The 25838-nt window shown below is 44.3% G+C and overlaps 1 protein-coding gene across 3 annotated transcripts in view; it reads right to left on the bottom strand.

Moving 5' to 3' along the window:
* Window positions 1-7914: 7914 nt before the first annotated feature.
* Window positions 7915-25838, bottom strand: part of LOC130344685 (butyrophilin-like protein 10) — a 44415-nt gene continuing 26491 nt past the window's right edge. For 2 of the 3 annotated variants that reach the window (XM_056554464.1, XM_056554463.1), the window contains 3 exons: window positions 11718-12137; window positions 9748-10026; window positions 7915-8208 (listed from right to left, as the gene is read on the bottom strand). In XM_056554464.1, coding sequence (XP_056410439.1) covers window positions 8006-8208; window positions 9748-10026; window positions 11718-12137 — 902 coding nt within the window. In that variant the 3' untranslated portion in view covers window positions 7915-8005. Of the gene's footprint in view, window positions 8214-9747; window positions 10027-11717; window positions 12138-25838 lie in introns of all 3 variants that reach the window. The other variant, XM_056554465.1, reaches the window with a different exon arrangement.

Raw genomic sequence — 25838 nt, 5'->3', positions numbered from 1 at the left:
ACATTATAATGCAGGATGTTACTTTACACAACTTAATACTACATTACAACAGTTTTTATTATATTACTTTCTGCTATACTGTTTTACATTTTACTATATCATTTGACTTGCCTGACTTCATACTACATTATATCACTTTGCTATAGATCCCCTTTTCGGCACTGTATTTATATTGGAATATATGTTGCATAACTAAATACTAAATGATGTTATTTCATATATTACATAAATTTATACTACTACTTTATATAAGTTATACTTCATTCTACCACTTTATATCACCTTTTTTTCCATGTACATTGTATCCGTATAACTATTAACTATTACTTTAACTTTATATAACTTCATGCCACATTATGTTACTTTTTATGACTTTGTACCTCCTTATATTACTTTATATAACATTATATCAGTTTTTTCAACTTTAAAGGGGTATTCCAGGCAAAACCTTTTTTTATATATATATATCAACTGGCTCCGGAAAGTTAAACAGATTTGTAAATTACTTCTATTAAAAAAAATCTTAATCCTTCCAATAGTTATTAGCTTCTGAAGTTTTCTGTCTAACTGCTCAATGATGATGTCATGTCCCGGGAGCTGTGCATGATGGGAGAATATCCCCATAGGAACTGCACAGCTCCCGGGACGTGAGTCATCAGAAAGCAGTTAGACAGAAAATAGCAACTCAACTTCAGAAGCTAATGACTATTGGAAGGATTAAGATTTTTTAATAGAAGTAATTTACAAATCTGTTTAACTTTCCGGAGCCAGTTGATATATAAAAAAAAGTTTTTGCCTGGAATACCCCTTTAATCTACTTTATAAATCATTACACCTTATTATATTACTTTTTCTGACTTAATACCACACTGCGTAGATTTACTCTACTTTATATTTTTTACTGTACTTTATATTTTTATATATTTTTTACTGTACTTAATATTTTCATGTTATATGACATCACTTTTAGCGTTTATGTTACTTTATGCAACTTTATCTCACTTGATATTATATTCTATGGCTTTAAACAACTTAGATTGTATCCCTTTATACAACTTTATATTACATGCATTAACTTTATGCGGCTTTGTACTGTATGACATCACTTTGTTTTATATGACTTTACATTACATTATAGGACGTGATACCAATTTATATTATTTTAAATTTCCCATCTTTATCATTTATTATATAATGTACAGAAACATTATCTTACTTTATGCTATGTTACCTTATACCACAGTATAGCAACTTATACAGCTTTATACTTAAAGGGGTACTCCACTGAAAAACATTTTCTTTTAAAGTTTAAAATATTTAAATTTATATTTATTATGTAAAGTAAAAAAATGAAATAAATATTTAAATTTAAAAAATGTAAAGTTCTTTTTAAACACTGGCGCTAAGACATCTTATCCCCTATCTAAAGGACCCCCGTGATCTTGCACGCAGCGCCCTGTTACAATCAGTCCCCGGCGCACGTTCGCTCCGGGCCTGATGACTGGCGATCACGGGGCCGGAGCATAGTAACGTCACGCTCCGCCCCCTCAATGCAAGCCTATGGGAGGGGGCGTGACAGCTGTCACGCCCCCTCCCATAGGCTAGCATTGAGGGGGCGGAGCGTGTCCTGTTCTTTCCTCTAGCATGTGTATTGGTTTGCTTCATAACTTGTATATCCAGGCAATGGATTTATTTTTGTATATTTGTATTTTTGTCCTAACAAAGATCAATATCCAAGGTTTATTTATTTATGACACTGCTAGAAACTTTATATCTATGTTTTATATAGTCGGGGACTCCCTCCCTCTTGATTTTTTAATTTCACTTTTATATCACTTATATCGTATTGTTAACAAAACAAAAAATAAATAATAAATATATACTCTAAAAAATTTAAAAAAAATCCCAATCCTTTCAGTACTTATTAGCTGCCGTATAATACACAGGAAGTTCTTTTCTTTTTGAATTTCCTTTCTGCTTGACCACAAGTTCTCTCTGCTGAAATCTCTGTCCACATCAGGAACTAAGAGGTTTTCTATGGGGGATTTGCTCCTGCTCGGCACAGTTCCTGACACGGACAGAGGTGTCAGCAGAGAGCAGAAAGGAAATTCAAAAAGAAAAGAACTTTCTGTGTAGTATTCAGCAGCTGATAAGTACTGGAAGGATTGGGAATTTTTAATAGAAGTGATTTACAAATCTATTTAACTTTCTGGCGCCAGTTGATTTAAAAATAAATGTTTTCCAGTGGAGTACCCCTTTAATTCTATTATTTTATACTACATTATAGTAATTTTTATTATTTCTACTATATTAATTTATGCAGCTTTGATTGACTTATTTCTTTCATTGTTATAAAGAATATGGCGGAAAAACTCTTCTGTATCATTAGAACATTGATGTCATTTGGGGACTGAGAGTCACATGATCACCAATCACTATTATATACTATTATATTAGTATAATACACGTACGTCTACAAGCAATGAACAATAAGTTCTATATAAATGCATTAAACATTTGGGGGATTTTGTTGTTGTTCTCTTTATGGTCGGGGACTGAACGCTTTAGGGTTAAATGTCACAGGGTATACGCCGGGGTGACGAGCTTTTTCCTTGATAAGGTCTCATTTCAAGTATAGCGGCCATTTTCCATGACTAATAGACGATAATCATTGAGGGGATCACACTATGTGTCTTACATTATATTCTGGGCAGTGAGCGCCCCCCACGGTCTATGGATCCGCACTGCATCTCATCACATTTCGGAGCTCTGATATCTGCTCAGATATAAAGATGACCGATCCTCCCCAGATTTAGTTTTTTGGAAGTTTTGTTTGAATTGGATCATTAAAGGGGTACTCCATCCCTAAGACATCCAAAGAATAGGGGATAAGATGTCTGATTGCGGGGTCCCGCCACTGGGGGGACCCCCGCAATCCAGCTCACAAACTGTCGAGTGCCGACCACAGGGCTGGAGTATCGTGATGTCACGTCTCTGCCCCCGTGTGACATCACCCCTGCCCCCGCTATGCAAGTCTATGGGAGGGGGTGTGACGGCTGTGAGGAGGACATGACTGGGTCCGGGCTGTGAGGAGGACATGACGGGGGTCCGAGCCGTGAGGAGGACATGACGGGGGTCCGGGCCGTGAGGAGGACATGACGGGGGTCCGGGCCGTGAGGAGGACATGACAGGGGTCCGGGCCGTGAGGAGGACATGTGGGGGTCCGGGCTGTCAGGAGGACATGGTGGGGGTCCGGGCCATGAGGAGGACATGACGGGGGTGTGGGCCGTGAGGAGGATACGGTGGGGGCCCGGGCCGTGAGGAGGACATGGTGGGGGGCCGGGCCGTGAGGAGGACATGACGGGGTCCGGGCTGTGAGGAGGACATGACGGGGGTCTGGGCTGCCAGGAGGACATGTGGGGGTCCGGGCTGTCAGGAGGACATGGTGGGGGTCTGGGCCGTGAGGAGGACATGACGGGGGTGTGGGCCATGAGGAGGACACTCTGGGGGGACGGGCCGTGAGGAGGACATGACGGGGCGTCCGGGCCGTGAGGAGGACATGACGGGGGTCCGGGCCGTGAGGACATGACGGGGGTCCGGGCCATGAGGAGGACATGACGGGGGGGCCGGGCCGTGAGGAGGACATGACGGGGGTCCGGCCCGTGAGGAGGACATGACGGGGGGTCCGGGCCGTGAGGAGGACATGACGGGGGTCCGGGCCGTGAGGAGGACATGACGGGGGGTCCGGGCCGTGAGGAGGACATGACGGGGGGGCCGGGCCGTGAGGAGGACATGACGGGGGTCCGGGCCGTGAGGAGGACATGACGGGGGTCTTTTGTCTATATAAATACATAGAAGGCGTCAATGATTGTTCCTGTGTGACTGGAAGCCTCTCACCACAAGACGTTGTCTACAAGAATGAATCAGCAAAACGACCTAAAACACCGGAATAATAAAGAGAGGACATTTGGGGGCCACAGCTGTCACCCCCACCACATCATGTGGGGGCCGCAGCTGTCACCCCCACCACATCATGTGGGGGCCGCAGCTGTCACCCCCACCACATCATGTGACTCCCGATCTCCACCGTCTCCTCTTGACTTCTTGAAGGTCCAAAGTTCTTCTCCAGCCAATGTCCTGTCACCCCCATCATCCATAAGACCCCATCCCCCTGAGGATTCTGGGGGGGTGTTCGGGTCTTCTGGCCCCCAGTTATTGAACTTGGTGTCACCTTATGGGTCCTAACATTACAGGCTGCCGGCCCCGATCTGTTAGGATAACGTTTTCCAAGGAGCCCCATCGCTTCACCTAAGGACCTTCTTGTTCTTCTATCCAGATCTAGGACAAAGTCAAGCAGAAGAATCTAAAGCAGTGTTTCCCAACCAGTATGACCAGTAGGCCATGCTGGGAGTTGTAGTTTTGCTACAGCTGGAGACTCACTGTTTGGAAGACACTCTGTTAAGTGAATATTCTCCAGCACTGAGGAGATACATGGTTGTCATGTGATAAAAAAAATATGACCCCTGAAGGATGAAACTGATCTGTTTGTAAAACCCCTAATAAATCCTCAGGTCTATAATAGAATCCACCAGAAAACCCGACAAAGCAAAACCACAACCCAAATGTGAACAGAGGCTGAAGAATAGTTCATCAACCAGAACTGGTAAATCCTGCTGCAATTCACAATACTGACCAGCAGGTGGTGACATCTGACCACAATACAGAAATATTAAAATAGCTATATACTGTACATGCTGGGGACCTACCTACTGGGGACCTACATGCTGGGGACCTACTTTTTGGGGACCTAAATGGTGGGGACCTACCTACTGAGGACCTACTTACTGGGGACCTACATGCTGGGGACCTACCTACTGGGAACCTACCTACTGGGGACCTACATGCTGGGGACCTACCTTCTGAGGACCTACATACTGGGGACCTACATGCTGGGGACCTACCTACTGAGGACCTACTTACTGGGAACCTACCTACTGGGAACCTACATACTGGGGACCTACATGCTGGGGGCCTACCTACTGGGAACCTACATGCTGGGGACCTACCTACTGGGAACCTGCCTACTGGGGACCTACCTGCTGGAGACCTACCTTCTGGGGAACTACATGCTGGGAACCTACTTGCAGGAGCTCCTATCTAATGGAGGGGACCTACTTGCCTAATGGGGGATATTATGTTCTGGTGATATTTACAGTGAGAGGAGCTATAGGGGTAACTAGAAACTATCGGGACCCAATGTGACGTCTGTAACAGAGCCCTCCCCCACCCCTAAAACATAACATTTATAATACCAATGACTCCTGAAGCATGTAGGCCCCCTTTTAGGTAAGTAGGTCCCCTCCATTAGCTAGAAGCTCCTGAAGCTAGGTCCCCAGTAGGTAGGTACATTATCCCCCCCCCCCCCAGTAGGTACATAGGTCCTTATAGTAAGTGGGTATGTAGATCCCCAACATTAAGTAGGTCTCCCCATTAGGTATATTTGGTATTTTATCATAAAAACTTCTCAATATCCTTTTTTACACCTGAAAACCCCTGTAAATGATTAATTTTGCATCATGTAGGCTGAATTATTATTTGTATAAAAGTGTTATTTATACCTGTAGTGATGATATTTATATCATGTGTGGCGCTGTTATTTATATAAGTATGGCGGCATTATTTCCATAAATAGTGGTGTTGATATTTATATAATATTTATATAATTAATAATATAAGCAATATCTCGGTATCTGTGCTGCTGCTGCTACCGAAGGAAACAATTGTTGTGGTCACAGTATATACCTCCCTTATGTACGTACAATGTCAGGTGATGTACGTGCCATACGCATTACGTATACTTTGCTGCCACCTACTGGTAAATTCAGTGTACCCATAAAAATGTACATGGTATGTGTGTATATGAATGTATTCTATAGAACACAATTCCCTTTGCCTTCTATGTAAGGAACAGACCTTATTCATGTTGTAATACTAGATATATCCACCAGATGTCGCTCTCTTTCCCTCTGTGTGAGTGTGTATAGACGTCTATTCTTTCAGGCTGTATTTTTATATTTTGCCCACTAGATGTCCCCACATCTCTTCTTGTTTATTCGATGGTTTCTTAGAATATTGTGATTGGATTTTGGATGGTGGGGGTTGTAATCTATAGGTGTCAATAGAAATAAAACCATCTGTATGGAATATTGCACAATGCCTACATTCTCTAAGCCATTGTTTTCCAACCAGGGTGCCTCCAGCTGTTGCAAAACTACAGCTCCCGACATGCCCGGACAGCCAATGGCTGTCCGGGCATGCTGGGAGATGTAGTTTTGCAACAGCTGGAGACACTCTGGTTGGGAAACACTGGCCTAAGGATGTCTGGGCATGCTGGGAATTGCAGTTTTCCAACAGCTGGAGGCACACTGGTTGGGAAACACAGACCTAAGGATGTCTGGGCATGCTGGGAGTTGTGGTTTTGCAACAGCTGGAGGCACACTTATTGGGAAACACTGTCCTAAGAATGTTTGGGCATGTTGGGAGTTGGGGTTTGGCCACAGCTGGAGGCACACTGGTTCAAAAACACTGGTCTAAGGATGTCTGGGAATTCTGGGAGTTGCGGTTTTACAACAGCTGGAGGCACACTGGTTGGGAAACACTGGCTTAAGGATGTCTGGGCATGCTGGAAGTTGTAGTTTTGCAACAGCTGGAGGCACACTGGTTGGAAAACATGGGCGTTCTTCATTTTTGTTGCTTTATTGTTTCGGTTTCGCTTTTGTTACATTGTATCTTATTAACCAGTTTGGTGCTGATATACTTGGGGTTTGTGGTGGGATCTGAGTTCAGCATGTAAAGTAAAAGACAAACGGCGCTGACCGCCGCCAGCATACAACGCCACAGCCCTGGGCAGAGCCATACAGTACTCCAAAGTAGTCTGAATGATGGGAGTTGGATTTGATACCAGTTCTTAGTGTGGCCCCTGCCCGTAGAAGAACAATTCCTCCCCCTTTGACTTAATAAATGCCCCCCTGGGTCACCGGGACGCTTCCTGAAACAAAATTTCTCAACTATACATTTCATTCAGGAAGCATCCTGGTGGAGCTCCATACCCGGCAGGTGGTGGAATCTGTCTGCAGCTGACACCCGCCGTTAGTAGCCGGCATCAGAGATAACTCAGATACCAGTTGTTTAACCCCTTAGATGCCATGGTCCAGAAGTCCAGGCCTCCAACACAGGGCGCAGATTGGATGCCGCGGATGCCAGGTTTGTGCTCCTAATACACCCGGCCATAGAACCTAAAACTATAGAATGTTCTGTCCATAATATTGGGGTATCGTTTCCATGTCCGCCATGATGGTTTGTGTAAAGACCACAGCCAGCGCTCCTGGTGAGGTGACCACTTTGTGGCGTGGAAGAATAATATGCATCTTCGAGATGGCGTCATCACCATCATACCCTCCCCCATAGGGGACCCTAATTGCTAGCAGCATCCAAAAAGTGTCAGCTGTGATCTGTGGTTAACCCTGGCAGCAAGTGTTTTGTTTCCCTGCAGCGGCCCCACAGGTGAGATAAAGCATTACACTTTGTCCATTTAAATCAATGGTTCGTCTATGTAATGCCGGACAGGATGGGTCCTCCAGGAGATGGTGGCCCTGGGGTCTATATGGACATAATAAGAAAATAAAAGACGTATTTGTTCTGAACGTGTCATTTATTTGTGAACAGTGAAATGTACGGGGTTAACTGGGATCCTCCTATACAATACAAGCCGCTCTATGCGGGATACATATTCCCTATGACCAGTGGTCTCCAAAGTGTGTTCCTCCAGATGTTGCAAAAATACAACTCCCAGCATGCCCGGACAGCCGTTGGCTGTCTGGGCATGCTGGGAGTTGTAGTTTTGTAACAGCTGGAGGGACACAGTTTGGAGACCACTGACGTATGACACATCTATGTATTTCTTGAGCACCGTACGCTTATATAGTATATTCTTCAGTCCGGGAGGTCACGGCTGGGTTGTGATGTTTCCCGCCCCTTCAGGTCCCTCGAGGTCTTCTTGATCCCCTGTGTATTCTTGATCCCCTGTGTATTCTTGATTCGCTGTGTATTCCTGATTCGCTGTGTATTCCTGATTCGCTGTGTATTCCACATCAGACTCCGAGATGTTGAGCAGCGGGTTCAGAACTCTCCATATTCCCTCATTACCCCCTTTTCTGGAAGAAAAAGAACAGTGACTTAGAAGGGATAAGATGGGGGCTTCTCATTTCATCTCTTATACAGACAGCTTCCCATGTCCCCTCTCTTATACAGACTGCTTCCCATGTCCCCTCTGTTATACAGACTGCTTCCCATGTCCCCTCTGTTATACAGACTGCTTCCCATGTCCCCTCTCTTATACAGACTGCTTCCCATGTCCCCTCTGTTATACAGACTGCTTCCCATGTCCCTCCTGTTATACAGACTGCTTCCCATGTCCCCTCTGTTATACAGACTGCTTCCCATGTCCCCTCTGTTATACAGACTGCTTCCCATGTCCCCTCTCTTATACAGACTGCTTCCCATGTCCCCTCTGTTATACAGACTGCTTCCCATGTCCCTCCTGTTATACAGACTGCTTCCCATGTCCCCTCTGTTATACAGACTGCTTCCCATGTCCCCTCTCTTATACAGACAGCTTCCCATGTCCTCTGTTATACAGACTGCTTCCCATGTCCCTCCTGTTATACAGACTGCTTCCCATGTCCCCTCTGTTATACAGACTGCTTCCCATGTCCCCTCTGTTATACAGACTGCTTCCCATGTCCCCATTATACAGACTGCTTCCCATGCCCCCTCTGTTATACAGATTGCTTCCCATGTCCCCTCTGTTATACAGATTGCTTCCCATGCCCCCTCTGTTATACAGACTGCTTCCCATGCCCCCTGTTATACAGACTGCTTCCCATGTCCCCTCTGTTATACAGATTGCTTCCCATGCCCCCTCTGTTATACAGACTGCTTCCCATGTCCCCTCTGTTATACAGACTGCTTCCCATGTCCCCTCTGTTATACAGACTGCTTCCCATGTCCCCTCTGTTATACAGACTGCTTCCCATGTCCCCTCTGTTATACAGACTGCTTCCCATGTCCCCTCTGTTATACAGACTGCTTCCCATGTCCCCTCTGTTATACAGACTGCTTCCCATGTCCCCTCTGTTATACATACTGCTTCCCATGTCCCCTCTGTTATACAGACTGCTTCCCATGTCCCCATTATACAGACTGCTTCCCATGCCCCCTGTTATACAGACTGCTTCCCATGTCCTCTCTGTTATACAGACTGCTTCCCATGTCCCCTGTTATACAGACTGCTTCCCATGTCCCCTCTGTTATACAGACTTCTTCCCGTGCCCCCTCTGTTATACAGACTGCTTCCCATGTCCTCTGTTATACAGACTACTTCCCATGTCCCCTCCGTTATACAGACTGCTTCCCATGTCCCCTCTGTTATACAGACTACTTCCCATGTCCCCTCCGTTATACAGACTGCTTCCCATGTCCCCTCTGTTATACAGACTGCTTCCCATGTCCCCTCTGTTATACATACTGCTTCCCATGTCCCCTCTGTTATACAGACTGCTTCCCATGTCCCCTCTGTTATACAGACTGCTTCCCATGTCCCCTCTGTTATAAGGTCTTACACTAGAGCTACAGCCCATCCCCCAGATATCAACCCCATCCCCCCCCCCATCCATCGTCCCCTCATACTTAGTTTCCTGTAATAAGTCCGGGCTCTTCGCGCTTTCTTGACGTCCCGGATGAGGCAGCGGTAGATCTCGTGGCTCTTGACCCCACTCAGACTTGAGGAGATCCTTTTACCTCCAGTCTGCGTTTCCTCCAATATTACAACAGTGGAGTTCTCCGATATGTCCTCCTCTCGACGGTTCAGCCACCTCACAATGGGCACCTTGTACCAACCGGCAGAGACGCAACGAGCCACCGTCACATTGTCAATGGTTTCTATCTGTACCGGAGGCTCCTCTTCTTCTAAAGGGTCAAACAGAGAGATGGCGCCACCAATTTAGGTAATTTATGAATATTTACATACCAGGACTAGAGAGAATTAGATAGGCAAAGTAGTTTCCCAAAAATTTAGCTTTTGGCAAATTCAAATCTTTTGGGATTAGTTTCAGGAAATGACGATCACCATTTTAGAGTTTAGAAAAACTGCAATGGATTAGGGTTGTGTTAGGGTTCGGGAGTGGGGCCCATATACTACTAACCCTAACATGGTGTTAAAGAGGTACTCTGCCCCTAGACATCTCATCCCCTATGCAAAGGATAGAGGATAAGATGTCTGATTGTGGGGGTCCCGCCGATGGCGACTCCTGCGATCTCCCTGCTGCACTTGGCATTTGTTTAGAGCGTCAGGTGCAGCGCCGGAGGCTCATGACGTCACAGCCGCGCCCCCTCAATGCCAGTCATCCCCCTCCCATAGACTTGCATTGAGGGGGCGTGATCGTGATGTCACAAGCCTCCCCCCACATAGCCAGTTATCCGGCAAGTAGCGAAGTTCGCTCCGTGCACTGGATATCTGAGGTGCCACAGCTGAGATCGCAGGGGTCCCCAGCAGCGGGACCCCCACGATCAGACATCTTTAGATAGGGGATAAGATGTCTATGGGCAGAGTACCCCTTTAAGGTAGGTTGTCTTGGCTTTAAAGAGCTTGGATACAGTTGGATACAATCGTAGGAGACCAGTGAAATCCCTAAGAGATGTCATTGTGTACAGTACGGGGCAAAGGGGTCTACAACACCCTGCAAAAATAATGTATTCTTCACCCCTGTGGTCTCAGAGTACTTAGGTCAGCAAAAGGTCCAAGGACCTGCAGGAAGATTAACCCTTCTACTCCATCCTGATGAGTTATTCTGTTAGCACCTGGACCCGAGGGATCTTCACCACCCCACCCCACCCCCGCCACGTGCAATGGCCAACACCACAGATGACAGCAGGGTACTCTCTACCATCAGACCCTGGTAAGCAGGTAACAGGTCCATTCATTTTATTAGCTGTCCAGTTTCTAGACTGACCACTTGACATCAACCATATCTGTGACCCCCCCCCCCCCCCACATTTGCCCACCCTTTCTTGCTTTAAAGGGGTACTCCAAAGGATAGGGGATAAGATGTCTGATTGGGGGGGGGGGTTGGGGGGGGTCCCGGGGCAGTGGCACCCCAGACATCCAGTGCATGGAGCAAACTTTGCTCTGTGTCGGATGACTGGCGATGTGGGGTGAAGGCTGGTGACATCACGGTCACGCCCCGCTCGTGACATCATGGCTACGTCTCCTCAATGCAAGTCTATGGGAGAGGGCATGATGGCTGTCCCGCCCCCTCCCATGGACTTGCATCGAGGGGGCGTGGCCATGACGTCATGGACAGGGCCTAGAAGTGACATCACGAGCCTCCAGCTCTGCCCCAGACGCTCTAAATGAACCCCGGTTGCAGCAGGGAGATTGCGGCAGTCCCCATCCTTTGGATAGGGGATAAGATGTCTAGGTGCGGAGTACCCCTTTAAGCAAATAATATATAGACTCTAGTGTAGGATGGAATATAACTCAACATTAGTACAAGTCAGGAAACCACAAAGTCCCCCAACCAGATAAACAGATATACGTGTTGTAAATATAGGGACCATCATGGGCTATGAATGCGCCCGTCCCCTAGAAGAGGACGCACCTTGTATCATGAGCTTCATCTTGATTTCCCCTTTACCGTGGGGGCTGATGGCTTTACACGTGAACAAACCTTCGTCTGGATAGTCCACATCCCTCAGGACCAGGGTTAAGTCCCCTTCACTGACCTCGGAGGTGTCCACCTTCACCCGCTCGTGGAAGTTGTAGTCCTGCTCTTCGTAGTCTTCCTTGTCCTTATGGAAGCTGTAGACCAGCTGGGGCTCCTTGTACTCGTAGGTCTGCTGGATGTAGGCGTAGATGTCTTCCACCTCTATCTCCTCCACAATGTCCTCCCGGTGCCAGCTGAAGCCCAAGTCATAGGTGCCCTCAATGAAGGTGAAACGACAGGGCAAGGTGGCATTACCGTAACGGGGGACAAGGACCTCTTCATACTGAGGCTTGGGTAGGACATAGTCACTGCAGTCTACGGGACCACAACAAGGTTTATAGAGTTAGACGGAACAGAGCTGGGTATAATGTGAGGTATAATGTGAGGTATAATGTGAGGTATAATGTGGGGTATAATGTGAGGTATTATGTGAGGTATAATGTGAGGTATAATGTGAGGTATAATGTGAGGTATAATGCGAGGTATAATGTGGGGTATAATGTGAGGTATAATGTGGGGTATAATGTGAGGTATAATGTGAGGTATAATGTGGGGTATAATGTGAGGTATTATGTGAGGTATAATGTGAGGTATAATGTGAGGTATAATGTGAGGTATAATGTGAGGTATAATGTGGGGTATAATGTGAGGTATTATGTGAGGTATAATGTGGGGTATAATGTGAGGTATAATGTGAGGTATAATGTGAGGTATAATGTGAGGTATAATGTGAGGTATAATGTGAGGTATAATGTGAGGTATAATGTGGGGTATAATGTGAGGTATAATGGGAGGTATAATGTGGGGTATAATGTGGGGTATAATGGGAGGTATAATGTGAGGTATTATGTGAGGTATTATGTGAGGTATTATGTGAGGTATAATGTGAGGTATAATGTGAGGTATAATGTGAGGTATTATGTGAGGTATAATGTGAGGTATAATGTGAGGTATAATGTGGGGTATAATGTGAGGTATAATGGGAGGTATAATGTGGGGTATAATGTGGGGTATAATGGGAGGTATAATGTGAGGTATTATGTGAGGTATAATGTGGGGTATAATGTGAGGTATAATGGGAGGTATAATGTGAGGTATTATGTGAGGTATAATGTGGGGTATAATGCGAGGTATTATGTGAGGTATAATGTGAGGTATAATGTGAGGTATTATGTGAGGTATAATGTGAGGTATAATGCGAGGTATTATGTGAGGTATAATGTGAGGTATAATGTGAGGTATTATGTGAGGTATAATGTGGGGTATAATGTGAGGTATTATGTGAGGTATAATGTGAGGTATAATGTGAGGTATAATGTGGGGTATAATGTGAGGTATTATGTGAGGTATAATGTGAGGTATAATGTGAGGTATAATGTGAGGTATAATGTGAGGTATAATGTGGGGTATAATGTGAGGTATAATGCGAGGTATAATGTGAGGTATTATGTGGGGTATAATGTGAGGTATAATGTGAGGTATAATGTGGGGTATAATGTGAGGTATAATGTGGGGTATAATGTGGGGTATAATGTGAGGTATTATGTGAGGTATAATGTGAGGTATAATGTGAGGTATAATGTGAGGTATAATGTGGGGTATAATGTGAGGTATAATGCGAGGTGTAATGCGAGGTATTATGTGGGGTATAATGTGAGGTATAATGTGGGGTATAATGTGAGGTATAATGTGGGGTATAATGTGGGGTATAATGTGAGGTATAATGTGAGGTATAATGTGAGGTATAATGTGAGGTATAATGCGAGGTATAATGCGAGGTATAATGCGAGGTATAATGCGAGGTATAATGTGGGGTATAATGTGAGGTATAATGTGAGGTATAATGTGGGGTATAATGTGAGGTATAACGCGAGGTATAATGTGAGGTATAATGTGAGGTATTATGTGAGGTATAATGCGAGGTATAATGTGAGGTATAATGTGAGGTATTATGTGAGGTATAATGTGAGGTATAATGTGAGGTATTATGTGAGGTATAATGTGAGGTATAATGTGGGGTATAATGTGAGGTATAATGTGAGGTATAATGTGAGGTATAATGTGAGGTATAATGTGAGGTATAATGTGAGGTATTATGTGAGGTATAATGAGGGGTATAATGTGAGGTATAATGTGAGGTATAATGCGAGGTATAATGCGAGGTATTATGTGAGGTATAATGTGAGGTATAATGTGAGGTATAATGTGAGGTATAATGTGAGGTATTATGTGAGGTATAATGCGAGGTATAATGCGAGGTATAATGTGAGGTATAATGTGAGGTATAATGTGAGGTATTATGTGAGGTATAATGTGAGGTATAATGTGAGGTATAATGTGAGGTATTATGTGAGGTATAATGTGAGGTATTATGTGAGGTATAATGTGAGGTATATTGTGAGTTATAATGTGAGGTATAATGTGAGGTATAATGTGGGGTATATTGCGAGGTATAATGTGAGGTATAATGCGAGGTATAATGCGAGGTATATTGCGAGGTATAATGTGAGGTATAATGCGAGGTATAATGTGAGGTATAATGTGGGGTATAATGTGAGGTATAATGTGAGGTATAATGTGGGGTATAATGTGAGGTATAATGTGAGGTATAATGTGAGGTATAATGCGAGGTATAACGTGAGGTATAACGTGAGGTATAACGTGAGGTATAACGTGAGGTATAATGTGAGGTATAATGTGAGGTATAATGTGAGGTATAATGTGAGGTATAATGTGAGGTATTATGTGAGGTATAATGCGAGGTATAATGCGAGGTATAATGTGAGGTATAATGTGAGGTATAATGTGAGGTATTATGTGAGGTATAATGTGAGGTATAATGTGAGGTATAATGTGAGGTATTATGTGAGGTATAATGTGAGGTATTATGTGAGGTATAATGTGAGGTATATTGTGAGTTATAATGTGAGGTATAATGTGAGGTATAATGTGGGGTATATTGCGAGGTATAATGTGAGGTATAATGCGAGGTATAATGCGAGGTATATTGCGAGGTATAATGTGAGGTATAATGTGAGGTATAATGTGAGGTATAATGTGGGGTATAATGTGAGGTATAATGTGAGGTATAATGTGGGGTATAATGTGAGGTATAATGTGAGGTATAATGTGAGGTATAATGCGAGGTATAACGTGAGGTATAACGTGAGGTATAACGTGAGGTATAATGTGAGGTATAATGTGAGGTATAATGTGAGGTATAATGTGAGGTATTATGTGAGGTATAATGCGAGGTATAATGCGAGGTATAATGTGAGGTATAATGTGAGGTATAATGTGAGGTATTATGTGAGGTATAATGTGAGGTATAATGTGAGGTATAATGTGAGGTATTATGTGAGGTATAATGTGAGGTATTATGTGAGGTATAATGTGAGGTATATTGTGAGTTATAATGTGAGGTATAATGTGAGGTATAATGTGGGGTATATTGCGAGGTATAATGTGAGGTATAATGCGAGGTATAATGCGAGGTATATTGCGAGGTATAATGTGAGGTATAATGTGAGGTATAATGTGAGGTATAATGTGGGGTATAATGTGAGGTATAATGCGAGGTATAATGTGAGGTATAATGTGAGGTATAACGTGAGGTATAATGTGAGGTATAATGTGAGGTATAACGTGAGGTATAATGGGAGGTATAATGTGAGGTATAATGTGGGGTATATTGCGAGGTATAATGTGAGGTATAATGTGAGGTATAATGTGGGGTATAATGTGAGGTATAATGTGAGGTATAATGTGAGGTATAATGTGAGGTATAATGTGAGGTATAACGTGAGGTATAATGGGAGGTATAATGTGAGGTATAATGTGGGGTATAATGTGAGGTATAATGTGAGGTATAATGTGAGGTATAACGTGAGGTATAATGGGAGGTATAATGTGAGGTATAATGTGGGGTATAATGTGAGGTATAATGTGAGGTATAATGTGAGGTATAACGTGAGGTATAATGGGAGGTATAATGTGAGGTATAATGTGGGGTATAATGCGAGGTATAACGTGAGGTATAATGTGAGGTATAACGTGAGGTATAATGTGAGGTATAATGTGAGGTATAACGTGAGGTATAATGGGAGGTATAATGTGAGGTATAATGTGGGGTATAATGTGAGGTATAATGTGGGGTATAATGTGAGGTATAATGTGAGGTATAATGTGAGGTATAATGCGAGGTATAATGTGAGGTATAATGTGAGGTATAATGAGGGGTATAATGTGAGGTATAACGTGAGGTATAATGTGAGGTATAATGGGAGGTATAATGTGAGGTATAATGCGAGGTATAATGTGAGGTATAATGTGAGGTATAATGAGGGGTATAATGTGAGGTATAATGTGGGGTATAATGTGAGGTATTATGTGAGGTATAATGTGAGGTATAATGTGAGGTATAACGTGAGGTATAATGTGAGGTATAATGCGAGGTATAATGCGAGGTATAATGTGAGGTATAACGTGAGGTATAATGTGGGGTATAATGTGAGGTATAATGTGAGGTATAATGCGAGGTATAATGTGAGGTATAATGTGAGGTATAATGTGAGGTATAATGTGAGGTATAATGTGGGGTATAATGCGAGGTATAATGTGAGGTATAATGTGAGGTATAATGCGAGGTATTATGTGAGGTATAATGTGGGGTATAATGTGAGGTATAACGCGAGGTATAATGTGGGGTATAATGTGAGGTATAATGTGAGGTATAATGTGAGGTATAATGTGAGGTATAATGTGAGGTATAATGTGAGGTATGATGTGAGGTATAATGTGGGGTATAATGTGAGGTATAATGCGAGGTATAATGTGGGGTATTATGTGAGGTATAATGTGAGGTATAATGCGAGGTATAATGCGAGGTATAATGTGAGGTATAATGCGAGGTATAATGCGAGGTATAATGTGAGGTATAATGCGAGGTATAATGTGAGGTATAATGTGAGGTATAATGTGAGGTATAATGTGAGGTATAATGCGAGGTATAATGTGAGGTATAATGTGAGGTATAATGTGGGGTATAATGTGAGGTATAATGCGAGGTGTAATGCGAGGTATTATGTGAGGTATAATGTGGGGTATAATGTGAGGTATAATGTGGGGTATAATGTGGGGTATAATGTGAGGTATAATGTGAGGTATAATGTGAGGTATAATGTGAGGTATAATGCGAGGTATAATGCGAGGTATAATGCGAGGTATAATGCGAGGTATAATGCGAGGTATAATGTGGGGTATAATGTGAGGTATAATGTGAGGTATAATGTGGGGTATAATGTGAGGTATAACGCGAGGTATAATGTGAGGTATAATGTGAGGTATTATGTGAGGTATAATGCGAGGTATAATGTGAGGTATAATGTGAGGTATTATGTGAGGTATAATGTGAGGTATAATGTGAGGTATTATGTGAGGTATAATGTGAGGTATAATGTGGGGTATAATGTGAGGTATAATGTGAGGTATAATGTGAGGTATAATGTGAGGTATAATGTGAGGTATTATGTGAGGTATAATGAGGGGTATAATGTGAGGTATAATGTGAGGTATAATGCGAGGTATAATGCGAGGTATTATGTGAGGTATAATGTGAGGTATAATGTGAGGTATAATGTGAGGTATAATGTGAGGTATTATGTGAGGTATAATGCGAGGTATAATGCGAGGTATAATGTGAGGTATAATGTGAGGTATAATGTGAGGTATTATGTGAGGTATAATGTGAGGTATAATGTGAGGTATAATGTGAGGTATTATGTGAGGTATAATGTGAGGTATTATGTGAGGTATAATGTGAGGTATATTGTGAGTTATAATGTGAGGTATAATGTGAGGTATAATGTGGGGTATATTGCGAGGTATAATGTGAGGTATAATGCGAGGTATAATGCGAGGTATATTGCGAGGTATAATGTGAGGTATAATGCGAGGTATAATGTGAGGTATAATGTGGGGTATAATGTGAGGTATAATGTGAGGTATAATGTGGGGTATAATGTGAGGTATAATGTGAGGTATAATGTGAGGTATAATGCGAGGTATAACGTGAGGTATAACGTGAGGTATAACGTGAGGTATAACGTGAGGTATAATGTGAGGTATAATGTGAGGTATAATGTGAGGTATAATGTGAGGTATAATGTGAGGTATTATGTGAGGTATAATGCGAGGTATAATGCGAGGTATAATGTGAGGTATAATGTGAGGTATAATGTGAGGTATTATGTGAGGTATAATGTGAGGTATAATGTGAGGTATAATGTGAGGTATTATGTGAGGTATAATGTGAGGTATTATGTGAGGTATAATGTGAGGTATATTGTGAGTTATAATGTGAGGTATAATGTGAGGTATAATGTGGGGTATATTGCGAGGTATAATGTGAGGTATAATGCGAGGTATAATGCGAGGTATATTGCGAGCTATAATGTGAGGTATAATGTGAGGTATAATGTGAGGTATAATGTGGGGTATAATGTGAGGTATAATGCGAGGTATAATGTGAGGTATAATGTGAGGTATAACGTGAGGTATAATGTGAGGTATAATGTGAGGTATAACGTGAGGTATAATGGGAGGTATAATGTGAGGTATAATGTGGGGTATATTGCGAGGTATAATGTGAGGTATAATGTGAGGTATAATGTGGGGTATAATGTGAGGTATAATGTGAGGTATAATGTGAGGTATAATGCGAGGTATAACGTGAGGTATAATGTGAGGTATAACGTGAGGTATAATGTGAGGTATAATGTGAGGTATAACGTGAGGTATAATGGGAGGTATAATGTGAGGTATAATGTGGGGTATAATGTGAGGTATAATGTGGGGTATAATGTGAGGTATAATGTGAGGTATAATGTGAGGTATAATGCGAGGTATAATGTGAGGTATAATGTGAGGTATAATGAGGGGTATAATGTGAGGTATAACGTGAGGTATAATGTGAGGTATAATGGGAGGTATAATGTGAGGTATAATGCGAGGTATAATGTGAGGTATAATGTGAGGTATAATGAGGGGTATAATGTGAGGTATAATGTGGGGTATAATGTGAGGTATTATGTGAGGTATAATGTGAGGTATAATGTGAGGTATAATGTGAGGTATAATGTGAGGTATAATGCGAGGTATAATGCGAGGTATAATGTGAGGTATAACGTGAGGTATAACGTGGGGTATAATGTGAGGTATAATGTGAGGTATAATGCGAGGTATAATGTGAGGTATAATGTGAGGTATAATGTGAGGTATAATGTGAGGTATAATGTGGGGTATAATGCGAGGTATAATGTGAGGTATAATGTGAGGTATAATGTGAGGTATAATGTGGGGTATAATGTGGGGTATAATGTGAGGTATAATGTGAGGTATAATGCGAGGTATTATGTGAGGTATAATGTGGGGTATAATGTGAGGTATAACGCGAGGTATAATGTGGGGTATAATGTGAGGTATAATGTGAGGTATAATGTGAGGTATAATGTGAGGTATAATGTGGGGTATAATGTGAGGTATAATGTGAGGTATAATGCGAGGTATTATGTGAGGTATAATGTGGGGTATAATGTGAGGTATAACGCGAGGTATAATGTGAGGTATAATGTGAGGTATAATGTGAGGTATAATGTGAGGTATAATGTGAGGTATAATGTGAGGTATGATGTGAGGTATAATGTGGGGTATAATGTGAGGTATAATGCGAGGTATAATGTGGGGTATTATGTGAGGTATAATGTGAGGTATAATGCGAGGTATAATGCGAGGTATAATGCGAGGTATAATGTGAGGTATAATGCGAGGTATAATGCGAGGTATAATGTGAGGTATAATGTGAGGTATAATGCGAGGTATAATGTGAGGTATAATGTGAGGTATAATGTGAGGTATAATGTGAGGTATAATGCGAGGTATAATGTGAGGTATAATGTGAGGTATAATGTGAGGTATAATGCGAGGTATAATGTGAGGTATTATGTGAGGTATAATGCGAGGTATAATGCGAGGTATAATGCGAGGTATAATGTGAGGTATAATGTGAGGTATAATGTGAGGTATAATGTGAGGTATAATGCGAGGTATATTGCGAGGTATAATGCAAGGTATATTGCGAGGTATAATGTGAGGTATAATGCGAGGTATAATGTGAGGTATAATGCGAGGTATAATGCGAGGTATAATGTGAGGTATAATGTGAGGTATAATGCGAGGTATAATGCGAGGTATAATGTGAGGTATAATGCGAGGTATATTGCGAGGTATAATGCGAGGTATATTGCGAGGTATAATGCGAGGTATAATGTGAGGTATTATGTGAGGTATAATGTGAGGTATAATGTGGGGTATAATGCGAGGTATAATGTGAGGTATAATGTGAGGTATAATGCGAGGTATAATGCGAGGTATAATGCGAGGTATATTGCGAGGTATAACGTGAGGTACTGTATACAGTGCATCCAATGTCTGACATAGTCAGGGTCAGGGGGCTGAACATATTCTTGGTCCTGTTACATTGAAGGTCAAATTCATGGAGTTACAAGATGGTGGACGTGGTTGGGATGGGTCGGGCTCAATGGGTGGTTTGTGTTGTTTATGTCGAGTCATGTAAATGGTGGATATAAGAAGTGGACATGTTAGTGGTTGTTGGGTCAGAAGGGTTTTCATTGGCAAAATTTAGAGACTTGGTGGCTGGCAGGGGCAGAGACTTGGTGGCTGGCAGGGGCAGAGACTTGGTGGATGGCAGGGGCAGAGACTTGGTGGATGGCAGGGGCAGAGACTTGGTGGCTGGCAGGGGCAGAGACTTGGTGGATGGCAGGGGCAGAGACTTGGTGGCTGGCAGGGGCAGAGACTTGGTGGCTGGGAGGGGCAGAGACTTGGTGGCTGGGAGGGGCAGAGACTTGGTGGCTGGGAGGGGCAGAGACTTGGTGGCTGGGAGGGGCAGAGACTTGGTGGCTGGGAGGGGCAGAGACTTGGTGGCTGGCAGGGGCAGAGACTTGGTGGCTGGCAGGGGCAGAGACTTGGTGGATGGCAGGGGCAGAGACTTGGTGGATGGCAGGGGCAGAGACTTGGTGGATGGCAGGCGCAGAGACTTGGTGGCTGGGAGGGGCAGAGACTTGGTGGCTGGGAGGGGCAGAGACTTGGTGGATGGCAGGGGCAGAGACTTGGTGGCTGGCAGGGGCAGAGACTTGGTGGCTGGCAGGGGCAGAGACTTGGTGGCTGGGAGGGGCAGAGACTTGGTGGATGGCAGGGGCAGAGACTTGGTGGCTGGCAGGGGCAGAGACTTGGTGGATGGCAGGGGCAGAGACTTGGTGGATGGCAGGGGCAGAGACTTGGTGGATGGCAGGGGCAGAGACTTGGTGGATGGCAGGGGCAGAGACTTGGTGGCTGGCAGGGGCAGAGACTTGGTGGATGGCAGGGGCAGAGACTTGGTGGCTGGCAGGGGCAGAGACTTGGTGGCTGGCAGGGGCAGAGACTTGGTGGATGGCAGGGGCAGAGACTTGGTGGATGGCAGGGGCAGAGACTTGGTGGCTGGCAGGGGCAGAGACTTGGTGGATGGCAGGGGCAGAGACTTGGTGGCTGGCAGGGGCAGAGACTTGGTGGCTGGGAGGGGCAGAGACTTGGTGGCTGGGAGGGGCAGAGACTTGGTGGCTGGGAGGGGCAGAGACTTGGTGGCTGGGAGGGGCAGAGACTTGGTGGCTGGGAGGGGCAGAGACTTGGTGGCTGGCAGGGGCAGAGACTTGGTGGCTGGCAGGGGCAGAGACTTGGTGGATGGCAGGGGCAGAGACTTGGTGGATGGCAGGGGCAGAGACTTGGTGGATGGCAGGCGCAGAGACTTGGTGGCTGGGAGGGGCAGAGACTTGGTGGCTGGGAGGGGCAGAGACTTGGTGGATGGCAGGGGCAGAGACTTGGTGGCTGGCAGGGGCAGAGACTTGGTGGCTGGCAGGGGCAGAGACTTGGTGGCTGGGAGGGGCAGAGACTTGGTGGATGGCAGGGGCAGAGACTTGGTGGCTGGCAGGGGCAGAGACTTGGTGGCTGGCAGGGGCAGAGACTTGGTGGCTGGCAGGGGCAGAGACTTGGTGGCTGGGAGGGGCAGAGACTTGGTGGCTGGGAGGGGCAGAGACTTGGTGGCTGGGAGGGGCAGAGACTTGGTGGCTGGCAGGGGCAGAGACTTGGTGGCTGGCAGGGGCAGAGACTTGGTGGATGGCAGGGGCAGAGACTTGGTGGATGGCAGGGGCAGAGACTTGGTGGATGGCAGGGGCAGAGACTTGGTGGATGGCAGGGGCAGAGACTTGGTGGATGGCAGGGGCAGAGACTTGGTGGCTGGCAGGGGCAGAGACTTGGTGGCTGGGAGGGGCAGAGACTTGGTGGCTGGGAGGGGCAGAGACTTGGTGGATGGCAGGGGCAGAGACTTGGTGGCTGGCAGGGGCAGAGACTTGGTGGCTGGCAGGGGCAGAGACTTGGTGGCTGGGAGGGGCAGAGACTTGGTGGATGGCAGGGGCAGAGACTTGGTGGCTGGCAGGGGCAGAGACTTGGTGGCTGGCAGGGGCAGAGACTTGGTGGCTGGCAGGGGCAGAGACTTGGTGGCTGGGAGGGGCAGAGACTTGGTGGCTGGGAGGGGCAGAGACTTGGTGGCTGGGAGGGGCAGAGACTTGGTGGCTGGCAGGGGCAGAGACTTGGTGGCTGGCAGGGGCAGAGACTTGGTGGATGGCAGGGGCAGAGACTTGGTGGATGGCAGGGGCAGAGACTTGGTGGATGGCAGGGGCAGAGACTTGGTGGATGGCAGGGGCAGAGACTTGGTGGATGGCAGGGGCAGAGACTTGGTGGCTGGGAGGGGCAGAGACTTGGTGGCTGGCAGGGGCAGAGACTTGGTGGCTGGCAGGGGCAGAGACTTAGTGGCTGGCAGGGGCAGAGACTTGGTGGATGGCAGGGGCAGAGACTTGGTGGATGGCAGGGGCAGAGACTTGGTGGATGGCAGGGGCAGAGACTTTGTGGCTGGGAGGGGCAGAGACTTGGTGGCTGGGAGGGGCAGAGACTTGGTGGATGGCAGCCACCAAGTCTCTGCCCCTCCCAGCCACCAATTCTCTGCCCCTCCCAGCCACCAAGTCTCTGCCCCTGCCAGCCACCAAGTCTCTGCCCCTGCCATCCACCAAGTCTCTGCCCCTGCCATCCACCAAGTCTCTGCCCCTGCCATCCACCAAGTCTCTGCCCCTGCCAGCCACCAAGTCTCTGCCCCTGCCAGCCACCAAGTCTCTGCCCCTGCCAGCCACCAAGTCTCTAAATTTTGCCAATGAAAACCCTTCTGACCCAACAACCACTAACATGTCCATTTCTTATATCCACCATTTACATGACTCGACATAAACAACACAAACCACCCATTGAGCCCGACCCATCCCAACCACGTCCACCATCTTGTAACTCCATGAATTTGACCTTCAATGTAACAAGACCAAGAATATGTTCAGCCCCCTGACCCTGACTATGTCAGACATTGGATGCACTGTATACAGTACCTCGCATTATACCTCGCAATATACCTCGCATTATACCTCGCATTATACCTCGCATTATACCTCACATTATACCTCACATTATACCTCGCATTATACCCCACATTATACCTCACATTATACCTCGCATTATACCTCACATTATACCTCACATTATACCTCGCAATATACCTCACATTATACCTCACATTATACCTCACATTATACCTCGCATTATACCTCACATTATACCTCACATTATACCTCACATTATACCTCACATTATACCTCGCATTATACCTCGCATTATACCTCACATTATACCTCACATTATACCTCACATTATACCTCACATTATACCTCACATTATACCTCACATTATACCCCACGTTATACCTCACGTTATACCTCGCATTATACCTCACATTATACCTCACATTATACCTCGCGTTATACCTCACATTATACCTCACATTATACCTCACGTTATACCTCACATTATACCTCACATAATACCCCTCATTATACCTCACATTATACCTCACATTATACCTCGCAATATACCCCACATTATACCTCACATTATACCTCACATTATACCTCACATTATACCTCACATTATACCTCGCATTATACCTCGCAATATACCTCACATTATACCTCGCATTATACCTCACATTATACCTCACATTATACCTCACATTATACCTCACATTATACCTCGCATTATACCTCGCATTATACCTCACGTTATACCTCACGTTATACCTCACATTATACCTCGCATTATACCTCGCATTATACCTCACATTATACCTCACATTATACCTCGCATTATACCTCGCATTATACCTCACGTTATACCTCACATTATACCTCGCATTATACCTCACATTATACCTCACATTATACCTCACATTATACCTCACATTATACCTCGCATTATACCTCGCATTATACCTCACGTTATACCTCACGTTATACCTCACATTATACCTCGCATTATACCTCGCATTATACCTCACATTATACCTCACATTATACCTCACATTATACCTCACATTATACCTCACATTATACCTCACATTATACCTCGCATTATACCTCGCATTATACCTCACGTTATACCTCACGTTATACCTCACATTATACCTCGCATTATACCTCGCATTATACCTCGCATTATACCTCGCATTATACCTCACATTATACCTCACATTATACCTCGCATTATACCTCACATTATACCCCACATTATACCTCACATTATACCTCACATTATACCTCGCATTATACCTCACATTATACCTCACATTATACCCCACATTATACCTCACATAATACCTCACATTATACCCCACATTATACCTCACATAATACCTCACATTATACCTCGCATTATACCTCGCATTATACCTCACATTATACCTCACATTATACCTCGCATTATACCTCGCATTATACCTCACATTATACCCCACATTATACCTCACATTATACCTCACATTATACCTCACATTATACCTCACATTATACCTCACATAATACCTCGCATTATACCTCACATTATACCTCACATTATACCTCACATTATACCTCGCATTATACCTCGCATTATACCTCGCATTATACCCCACATTATACCTCACATTATACCTCACATTATACCTCACATTATACCTCACATTATACCTCACATTATACCTCACATCATTATACCTCACATTATACCTCACATCATTATACCTCACATTATACCTCACATTATACCTCGCATTATACCCCTCATTATACCCCGCATTATACCTCGCATTATACCCCGCATTATACCTCGCATTATACCCCACATTATACCTCACATAATACCCCACATTATACCTCACATTATACCTCACATTATACCTCACATTATACCTCACATTATACCTCACATTATACCTCACATTATACCTCACATTATACCCCACATTATACCCCACATTATACCTCACATTATACCTCACATTATACCTCACATTATACCTCACATTATACCCCACATTACACCTCACATAATACCTCGCATTATACCTCACATTATACCTCACATTATACCCCTCATTATACCTCACATTATACCTCACATTATACCCCACATTATACCTCACATTATACCTCACATTATACCTCACATTATACCTCACATTATACCTCACATTATACCTCACATTATACCTCACATTATACCCCTCATTATACCTCACATTATACCTCACATTATACCTCACATTATACCCCTCATTATACCTCACATTATACCTCACATTATACCTCACATTATACCTCACATTATACCTCGCATTATACCTCACATTATACCTCACATTATACCCCACATTATACCTCACATTATACCTCACATTATACCTCACATTATACCCCTCATTATACCTCACATTATACCTCACATAATACCTCACATTATACCTCACATTATACCTCACATTATACCCCGCATTATACC

The sequence above is a fragment of the Hyla sarda genome, unplaced genomic scaffold (assembly GCF_029499605.1).
Source record: "Hyla sarda isolate aHylSar1 unplaced genomic scaffold, aHylSar1.hap1 scaffold_73, whole genome shotgun sequence".
In the NCBI taxonomy this organism is placed as follows: domain Eukaryota; kingdom Metazoa; phylum Chordata; class Amphibia; order Anura; family Hylidae; genus Hyla; species Hyla sarda.
This window is presented reverse-complemented; position numbering and strand designations above follow the sequence as displayed.